General features: G+C 47.4%; 1 protein-coding gene across 1 annotated transcript; it reads left to right on the forward strand.

Moving 5' to 3' along the window:
* The first annotated feature begins 254 nt into the window (after positions 1 to 254).
* LOC135384050 (uncharacterized) lies at positions 255 to 1205 on the forward strand. Its single transcript, XM_064613302.1, has one exon. It carries the CDS (start codon positions 255 to 257, stop codon positions 1203 to 1205), a length of 951 nt encoding a protein of 316 aa, XP_064469372.1.
* The last annotated feature ends 9927 nt before the right edge of the window (positions 1206 to 11132 follow it).

An 11132-nucleotide genomic window follows, 5' to 3' on the forward strand; every position in this document is an offset into this window, starting at 1 on the left:
TAGGTGGCCGCCACAGGTACTCCCCCGCCCAGAGAAATAACGGTCACGAAGCGGGGTGGCGGCCACCTACCGTAAAAGAAGACGGACAGCATGCCCTTTTCACGCACACGATCACGATCATCATTCTCGCTCGCTCATTCCAGGAATAAACTGTCGCCCCATCGGACCTCTGTCCCAGTGTGGTTGCTCCTTACTAGCTCCCACATATTTGGTGACCCGGACGTTTCGCTCCTTCCTGCAACCAAGATTAAGCCATGGACCAACACCAAGGCGATCACAATCCGGCCACTGGTTCTGCCCAGGTCAACTTTATCGACATCAAACTGCCAAGCTTTTGGCACAACGACCCAGCCCTCTGGTTTGTCCTGGCCGAGGCCGAATTCACCAAGCGACACATCACCAGCCAGCACACGAAGTACTACGCCGCCCTTACTGCTTTGTCTGCCTCAGTCATGGCGGAGGTCCGGGACATCGTGACGAACCCTCCCTCCGACAACCCTTATGATACTCTGAAGCAGCAAATTATCAAACGCTTGTCCGAGTCCCAGCAACAACGTCTGCGGCAACTGCTCACGACCGAGGAATTAGGTGATCGTAAGCCGACCCAATTTCTGAGGCGGATGTATCAGCTACTCGGAGACGAGTCCTCACCGCTAGACGAGTCGATTTTGCGAGAACTGTTTCTCCAGCGACTTCCTCACACCGTCCAGATGATTCTCTCAGCCTCTCCCACTGTTCCCCTTCGCGAGTTGTCAGAGCTCGCGGACCGGATTATGGAAGCGACACCGCCTTTCGGAGCCTCCCACACGATTGCTGCTTTGCAGCCTTCCGCACGAGCAACCACTACTGCAACTACTGCAACCTGCTGTAATTGCGACTCGCTCCGCGAAGAGGTTCGCCAGCTCTCCTCCGCGCTGTCCCGCTTATCTATACCGAGCTCCGCCCCAGATTCAGCCCCTTCCCATCGGCTAGAAGACGAAATCGCAGCACTCAAGACGCAGTTAGCGGCAATCTCCGCTCGCCCCAGGTCTCCAAGTCCTCGACGTTCATTCCGTCCGCGTTCCCGTTTCTCACCCAGCCGTCGTTTCTCGCCCAGGCGCACGCCACATTTCCAGCTCTGCTGGTATCATGAGCGTTTCGGCAAAGCAGCGACTAAGTGCCTGGAACCCCGCATCTTCCAGGAAAACACCAGTCCTGGCAACTAGGCGCGACCGCTGTTGCCGGTCCTTACCACGGTCGCTTCTTCTTTATCACCGATCATCCCTCGAAAATTGGATTTCTCGTCGACACCGGCGCCGCGGTCAGTGTCAACCCCGCCTCATCCATTGACCGCCGCCGCATTTACACCGGTCCTTCTCTACAAGCCGCCAACAAGAGCCCCATCAAGACGTACGGACAACGTTCGCTCACTCTCGACTTTGGCTTGCGGAGAACGTTCCGCTGGATTTTCTTCGTAGCCGACGTCGCGCATCCCATTTTAGGCGCCGATTTCCTCTCCCATTTCCATCTTGTAGTCAACATGCGTCATCGCTCTCTTACTGATGCAAACACCAAGCTCTGCGTGTCGGGTATGGCAACCCGCATCCCACCATCTTCTTTGCACCTGCTGCGCGCATCTTCTGTGTCCCCTTACGCCGCGATACTCGAAGACTTTCCCGACTTGACTTCACCATCTAACGATTTGCGGCCGGTCAAGCATAGCGTCACTCATCATATCGAATCAACTGGCCCGCCCGTCTTCGAGCGCCCTCGCCGCCTTGCGCCAGAAAAACTCGAGATTGCACGAAATGAATTTCAACACATGCTTGAGCTCGGCATCGTGCGACCCTCGTCAAGCAGTTGGGCATCTGCCTTACACATGGTGCCCAAGCGTACCGGGAACTGGTGCCCTTGCGGCGACTATCGCGCGCTGAATCGGGTCACAATCCCCGATCGCTATCCTATACCGCACATACATGACTTTGCTGTTTCCCTCCATGGCTCTACAACATTCTCGAAAATTGACTTGGTGAAAGCATATCATCAAATCCCCATGCATCCCGACAGCATTGCAAAGACGGCCATAACAACCCTGACGGGCTCTTTGAATATCTAAGAATGCCGTTCGGCCTCCGCAACGGAGCACAGTCGTTCCAGCGTTTCGTCGATGAGGTTCTGCGTGATCTCCCGTACTGCTTTGCCTACATCGACGATATTCTTGTCGCTAGCCCATCGCCTGAAGCTCACCGCGACCATCTCCGCGAACTCTTTTCCCGGCTCCAGGAATACGGCCTCATTATTAATCCATCAAAGTGCCTTTTTGGCGTCAAGGAGCTGGAGTTTCTCGGCCACCTCGTCACTGAAGACGGCATCCGACCATTGCCCACTAAGGTCCAAGCCGTGCGTGATTTTCCACTCCCTCCAACCATCAAGAAATTGCGGGAATTCATTGGAATGGTAAACTTTTACCGCCGCTTCATCCCGAACTGCGCCACTATCATGCGACCCCTCAACGAGCTCCTTTCAGCCAAGACCCCACGAAATGCACACCTTTCTTGGTCTGACGTCGCCCTGGCCGCATTCGAGCAACTGAAGGTTTCCCTCGCAGACACGGCCCTCCTTGCCCACCCACTCAAGGATGCCCCTACCAACCTTCTCGTTGACGCTTCTAACATTGCCGTTGGAGCCGTTCTCCAACAGAAGATTGATGGCGTATGGACCCCGTTGACCTTCTTCTCTAAACCTCTACAACCTGCAGAGCAGAAATACAGCACATTTGGCCGGGAGCTACTTGCGATCTACCTGGCCATTCGGCATTTCCGTTATTTCCTCGAAGGTCGACAATTTCACGTTCTCACGGACCATAAACCCCTTACCTACGCTATTCACGCAAAGCAATCCACTCTAACGCCTCGAGAGGTCCGGCACCTGGCTTTCGTGTCCGAGTTCACTACCGATCTTCGCCACATCAGCGGTTCCGACAACGCCGTCGCCGACGCTTTATCCCGCGCTCCTACCTGTTCGGCCGTCACACTCGCAGCACCTTTGGACTTCAGCGCCATGGCCTCTGCCCAAATTCGCGATCCTGAACTCGATCAGCTCCGTTCCTCGTCTGCGTCTTTGGAGTTCCAGGACGTGCACATCCCTAACGCAGATGTTACCTTAGCCTGCGATGTCTCAACGGGCTCTCCTCGTCCTTTCGTCCCAGAAGCTTTCCGACACCAAATTTTCAAAGCTCTTCATGCCACGTCCCACCCAGGAGTTCGAGCTACACAACGTCTCGTGTGCGAACGATACGTCTGGCCAAACATGCGCTCGGACGTTCGCCGTTGGACGCGTTCGTGCCTCGACTGCCAGCGCTCCAAGATCAGCCGTCACATCATTGCTCCAACTCGACATTTTCCTCCTCCCGCGTCTCGTTTCGAGCGCGTACACATGGACCTCGTGGGACCCCTGCCTCCATCTCGTGGGTTCCGCTTCCTGTTTACGTGCGTCGACCGTTTTACTCGTTGGCCCGAAGCTCACCCTATACCTGACGCCACAGCCGAAACCATATCACGTGCATTCCTGTCTGTCTGGGTCTCACGTTTCTGAGTCCCAGCCTCCATCACGACAGACAGAGGCCGCCAATTTGAGTCGAAGCTGTTTAACGACCTCCTCAAACTTCTTGGCATCAAGCGACACCGAACTACGGCTTACCACGCCTCCAGCAATGGCTTAGTCGAGCGCCTGCACCGCCAGATCAAGGTTTCCCTTCGTGCTCAATCCGACCCCGCTCTCTGGGCTGATCACATGCCCCTCGTGTTACTCGGGCTGCGTACTGCTCTCAAGAAGGACCTTCATTGTTGCCCGGCTGAGCTTGTTTATGGCACAACCATCCGCGTGCCCGGAGAATTCTTCGCTGCATCACCACAACCCACTGCTACCGACTCGTACCTTGCCCAGCTCCGAACCACCTTCCAGAATCTCCGCTACACCCCTTCACGACTGTCTTCAGCCCGCCCCCCGTTCATCCTCAAGGACATCTTCCTTACAACTCACGTCTTCATCCGCAATGACGCCGTACACTCCTCGCTCCTCCCACCCTACCTCGGCCCGTACCAAGTACTCAGTCGTTCCGAGAAGTTTTTCACGCTGAACATCGCCGGACGAGAAGACGTAGTCTCCATCGACAGGCTTAAGCCTGCCTACATTGACCAGCATGACACCCTCATCCACCATCTCCCATGGCCTACAACACCCAACACCGCGCTGCCTCAACGGTCCCGCAAGGTCCACTGGGCTACCCCGCTCACTTCGTGACCGTTATTTCTCTGGGCGGGGGAGTACCTGTGGCGGCCACCTACCGTAAAAGAAGACGGACAGCATGCCCTTTTCACGCACACGATCTCGATCATCATTCTCGCTCGCTCATTCCAGGAATAAACTGTCGCCCCATCGGACCTCTGTCCCAGTGTGGTTGCTCCTTACTAGCTCCCACAGACCCTTATCAAAATGGGGAAGCCCGGGCTTGCTTGTCCAGAGAAACAAATCTGAAACCGCAGCGCTCAACGTAAATAACTGTATGCTCAGCAAGTAAGGCTGGTGATGCCGAAGTCCTAATATTCCTATGTTAAAAGGAACAAAAAAAAAAAGAGCACTGCGGCGTATTAATGTTGCTTCAAAAGTATAACACCACAAGATTTGTGAGAGTCCGTTGGTGTATTTAGTTGTGTTGGTCACCTCCTGCACCAATTTTTAATAATGATCAATTGCATTGCTACCAACCATGACTTAAGCCTGACCTATGATCTAATAATAATAATAGTAGCTTTCTATGACCTATATGGACCTTCAACACCAGTTTGGTATAGGTCTCACACGTGGCTTTTAGTTAAATTCGAAGCTGCTCTGTACAGCTGACAGGAGACTAGCAGAGTAGAGAATTTTATTTATATTTTCCAAAGAACATGCAAAAAACAATGTGCTGTACCAACTTTATTCAAACAAATACAAATATACTTTGTTTTAGCTATGTGCATGTTACCAGATTACAGGTGACCGATGACACACAATGGGTGCCAAGGGTGAGAACACAAATATACTACCACTGCAGGCACTGTCCTGAAATTCTAAGTCACCATTTGTCAGAAAGCAGTGACCACGCACAGCCTAAGGATACATATTGAGCTCCTTCCATTATTTTTTTATTGACAGCACGTTGGCTGCCATCCAGTTCATGAAAGTGACCTTTATCGTTGAAAGAACGTCCATCGTGTCCATGATGGCGAGATCCAAAGAGGAGATACAAGAAGGGACATACACACACAATGTCCAGACATTGTGTATGCCCCTTCCTATCCCTCGTCTCATGGTCTTTGCTATGGACATTCATCATGTTCCCTTCCGGAAACTTTACATATTTTTTATGTAGCATTGTGAATGTACAGCCAGGCGCTGTTCGCAAGTCACACAGTACTTTTCTTGAAACAAGAATCCATAGAAGGTACACAGTCATCTTCAGCATTGCACATATCTACGGGACATGTTAATCACTTTGGAATGTCATAGACATGTCATGGAGGCCGGTACATGATTAGTAGTGTTGAACAGACAACTATTTGTCATATTTTGGGCATAAAAAGCAGTTTTGGCACCTGTATGATGAGACAGAAGTATCTCTACATACTTTGCCATGACATAAATATATGAAGCAACAAATGTACTCTCTACTTTATTATGGTTATTAGCCAACACTGCCAAGAATGTGGGAACAGAGTCTTGTGCCACATACACTCTTTAAAATGACCTTCACACGCAACACATTGTTGGTCAACGAGAGTCCAGAATGATGTCCTCTCCCTCCCCATTGGCTGAAAACATTCTTCTACGATTTTGCATAAGGGGAAGTTAGTACAAGAAACGCACACGTTCCTTTTTTGAGCAAATCAGTATTCAGAACGTTACCATACTGTGGTGGGCCTGCAGTACATTACGTGGTACAGCACACACTGTAAAAAAATTCATCGTACAACATATCCCCCGTTCTAATGAGTCTTCTCCAGTTTTCAAACTGCCTTTTCCCATAGTCGTTTATGATATGACACAGTATTTCTAAATCTTTACTGCACTTTACAGGTTGTAGCAGAAAAGGTACCATTGTTTCCGATCACAGGACGCAAGCCATAAATGCTATACAGCAACAGTATATGCTGCTGTCTAGCAGATGTTCGTGTTTGGACATGGTATGGCGCATGCAGCGTAAATTCCATGGTTAAAATATCCAAACGTGAACAACTGTTAGATTACATGATGTAAAATGCAGTATAGCATTTATGTCCCGTGTCATGTAACCAAAAACAATATGTGCTTTTGCTGATGCTTCACAACACAGGCGAGTGAGGATAAGAACATGAAACCCAAGCGGCACCGAGGAAAAGGCATGACTTTACGATCTCTGTGTCAGTTGTTTCATGCTGTAATTGCGTACCAGCTCGCCCGTACACGAGAATAAGTTTAATGCATTGTACACGCACCTTAGACATTCAGTGTGTGGTTTGTTGTGATAGTAATGCCACTGCCAATTGAAAAATAATGATCCAGGTGGATTGTTTCGGTACAATCTTGAACTAAGCATACCAAGGGGTAGAGCATCTGCGTGACAGGTTTACCTAGAAGTAAGAATGTAAATGTTAGTTGAAGTCATTGAATAATTAACATTATCAATATAGTGCTGCAGATCATACAAACAATAGTACACAAGATGCTCCGATATGTTCTGCAGGAATGTCTCTGTACTCACAATATTAGTACAACAGCTACAGAAAGGCATAAACCAAGTTTTTGTATGCATGATACCACTTGAATGCAACACAAGCTTCTGTTCCATTGCTAGAACACAATAGCGGACAGATTTACCTTACTTCAATCTGAGAAAAAGAATGTACTGTTGCACACATGATGCTGTTTGAACGTAATACGGAAACGTCTCGGAAAACACAATTTATGACCGAAACACATCAACTGGAAGATTTCCATTTACCTTACTCAAAACTGAGAAAAGGTATGTGCTGTTGCACACATGAAACTGCTTGAATGTAACTCTTGAGGTCTCTGGAACAACACCTTATTTGTGACCAAAATACAACAGCTGAGTCAACATTTAAATTTATACCTTACTCAAAATACACAAGATGTGCTGCCATGCACATGATACGATGATACTGCTTAAATGTACTCTGAAAGCGCTGGAGTAAGAACACAAACACCTCAGGCATGGTTGTTCTAAGCTAGCGAGCAACAGCAAGGGCATACGCATAAAAGAAGTAGAGCACAAGTGATGCAATGCACTTCATTCATCAGAAAATGAAATGTCTCAGTACCAGATGTCACTGTTCCGGCGACAAAAACAGATGAACAGATGCGTCTGGTTGACACTGGTGACAGCCTTCAGCTTGAAACCCAGATGGGGATAGTTTATAGGAGTGCAAGCTTTTCGATGATGCCAGAGTGCCTGCGAAATCATTTAACAAATAAGGCAATTCCAAATCTCTTCTGAGAATACACCCGCTGGGACCTAATCTCTAAAAGATGAAGAAGTAACTGACAGATAGCGTTTTTTTTTCTATGTGATGGCATTTGCACCGCATGACTAACTTGTCTAGCATTACGCGACTTACCTTTATCTGCTGCCTATTCCTGCCTCTGCAATCTCCTGCTGCAGATAAGGTTGGCACAGCATCCCGGACGAGATATCTTCGGCTTCGTGTGAAACAAGTTGCACATTGCTTCCGTAACATTCGTATGAGCGAAATGAACAGATCAAATCGCTGCTTTCGAAGGTGGCACCCAGTCGGAGTTGTAACCAATTGTTGCAGTCAATAGCTTTTTCTTTTGCCTTTCGGAAAGTTGTGGTTTGAAACATTGGAACTGCATGCTGAAGTGTTCTTGCAGACGGGAGCAAAACGCTCACTTATTCTCGGCACGCAGCACAGAACACGAAACACACCAGGAAGTCTGTACTGGCCTAGCAAATGCTTTGCAGTCGAAGGAAAGAAAACTCACGTTCCTCGTGAGTTCAGTGAAGTCCAGAAATATACTGGCTCCCTAATAGCGAACTGTTTATCACTTCCCCAATGTCAATCTGCGCAGTAGACGGGTCGGCAGAAGGAACCAAGCCAACTGTCATGCCAAGTCGGAGTACGGGCAGACCATGAATGTGTCGACGGCACGGGGTTTGCGGGCCACAGGACGGAATGTCAGTGAAACTAAAAATTCACTTTTTCGAAAAACCGCGAAGAATTTGGGACAACTATTTTGCACACATAATCAGTGTTCCTTTATGAACACATCGTGTGAGTACCATATCATTCTGTACCATTCGAAAATCGGCGTAGCTGAGCTTTAATGACTGCTGCATCTCACTCACTGCTGCTTCATCAGTCTGTTCTCTTGGGGTGTTAGTGGTGATAGGGTCCATGGCTGAGGCATAGTAGTCTCCATCATGGTAGCACCAACTACATCCGTAGTACCCGTGAAACCCGACATTGTTTTGCATGGGGGCAGAGATAGCCCCCCGCATAGCATAGTCCACTAAATCTGCTTTTAAAGGCACCGAAAAGTGAATATAAACCTATCGAAACTTTATGTTCAGCAGAAAGCTTGAACCTTCAACAGTTCAAATATCAAAGAACTCCGCTGAAATCGCTGTTGTTTTTCTGTAATCGAATTTTCCATGATTGCATGTCCATGGACCTAGTACGAAACCGAGCAGTCTGTCAACGATTGCATCACCCCGCGCCATATGTCGAGAACGCATGTAATGCGCGCGCTTCCACTCGCCAATCCGGCGAAAACCAAAATGGCAGTGGACATTTGTGACCACTTTCTACGTCGAGAATGTCGAAGCTCTTGAACATGCGCTGGAATTCCGCATTCGAGAACTATCGCTCACACAGAACTTCTGCTCGTGCGATAGCGTGCTGGAAAGTGTGTGCTTCGTAGCAGAAGATTCCTAGTCCAGAGCTTTACCGGATTCACATGCGTCCTCACCAGTAGCTCACCGTGCCGTGAACACGGACTGGTTTGTGAAATTTACATGTATCAGGGCGAAGTACTTGTGTAAACCGAAACAAGCGCTGTTTTTTCGTCATGCAGGTGTTAATGGGGAAAATGCAAACCGATGGATACTACGGACCAGTGTTTTTGTTGCTGAGAGGTAGAGAATGCGTGTGAAAAGCAGACAGACAATTGCATCACAACTAACGAATATTTCGAAATACTGTGCCTTGACACCGAAGTACTGCAAGTGTCTTTTACATGGAACCGAGAAGAGCATGGCAACATACGCGGCAGCGCCGTGTGGTCATGACGCGCTACTTGGACGGAAAACCCTTATTTCTGCAGGAAATTCCGTTATATCACTGCCGGCTATTCACAAGGAGGATATGGGGTGTTCTAAGAAGGTACAATATAAAGTATTCTTCATGCCTGCGTCGTGCATGCTGTTAGAAATGCTTTCCCCATCCGTTTCCAGACTTGTAGAAATGTATATATACATGCTGACGTATGTATGTCAGCACATTGTTGTATGTATATATACATGCTGAAGTATGTATGTATCTATACATACAACAATTTGCTGACATCAATATATATATATATATGTCAGCAAATTTTCAGTTCTTGCTTGCTACAAGTTTTTCTCATTGCTTTTTCTTTGCAGTCACAGCATATTATAATTATTAGTTCCTGGACGGCTAAGTAACCTGGGGTCATATCTATACTTGTAGATTATACTCATGCCTTGTATAGATGAGGAGTAAATAAGATAATTTTCATCAGTGTCATTCAGCTGAACTTTTTAATGTACTTTTTAATAAACCTTTTAATATACTTCTTATTGACCAGGTTTCCGAATGCCAATTAATATTTGAGCCGAGACTGGGATTAATCAACTCTGTTTTGCTAAAAGGAGTACTTGTAACTGATTTATTATCATGTCACGAACCAACATTTGTAAAGAAGGACTTGACGGCTGACTTGAAGTATTAGCAACCCTTGGTCTGGGTTCAAAGTTAACCATGCAGCATTGGCGTGGGCAATAGTACTCCAAAATGGTTAAATAATTTATTGCGTAAGTTCTCTGTTACTGTAATTCAGATTTACTTTTGTAAAGTACTTTTGACAGCCCTGCAAATTGAAACTGGCTTCAGTGTACACGGCATACGCATTGTAACACTTAATTGAAATATAATATAAGAGCAGAAGCAACATTTCGTCACAACTCAACCTGTATCTTTCTTTTTTATTGTCCAGGGATTTAGGAAACAGAGTAGGACTTCCTGCCCTCTGATATTTTGACATATTGATAGAGTTGTAAAACCTGCTACAAAATAAACAAGACAAGTATAAACAGTTTTGTCTTTCCCTTTTGAATTTAACAAGCAAGTTATGGGCATCGAGTGTAAAACGCGCCCCAGATGCAGATATCTTCATCCGGAACGTAGCCTTTCAAATTCACCGGGAAAGCTGGATCCAGCAAATGCAAGCACGCATTCACGCATTCAAAAGCCCTGTAGGTAGGCGGTATAGTAGCCCCATCATGACAAACATGCAGATATGCTGAACAGAAACAAGGGTCTTTATTGCCTTCATTCCAAGGTGTAGCTTCTGACTGACTTCACACATTTGGTTTCCAACAGGCTTTTTGACTCCGACCTTGGGAATCCGAGAAAACTATCAAGAACAGAGAACGTTCGCCCCAGCTTAGGGTCATACACAATGTCATACACCCAGTAAATCACAGTGACCGTAGCAATCCCCGATACAAAGTCTGCAGCCCTCATCATGAGTCCTTCAACTGTCACAGTCACCTCCGTTGATGCGTTGTATATCTCTCCGGACACCTTCATCACATTGTCCTGAAAATGCAAATGTGTAATAGCCAGCAAATGAACGAGCAAAGTAGATTGTACCAACAACAATAGTAAATGATGATTGCGAACAGTGGATTTCGAACAGCTGTAATTTCTTGTATGCAATCTCTGGCAAAGCGTCTACATGCTGTTAGCGACCACTGTATAATGCAGCATTCTAACTTAACGCATATTGACATTTCGTGCATGAATGTCGCTTCTGGTAGGAATTAGGAGCCAAAGGAAAGCAAAATGCGC

The sequence above is a fragment of the Ornithodoros turicata genome, chromosome 1, assembly GCF_037126465.1.
Source record: "Ornithodoros turicata isolate Travis chromosome 1, ASM3712646v1, whole genome shotgun sequence".
In the NCBI taxonomy this organism is placed as follows: domain Eukaryota; kingdom Metazoa; phylum Arthropoda; class Arachnida; order Ixodida; family Argasidae; genus Ornithodoros; species Ornithodoros turicata.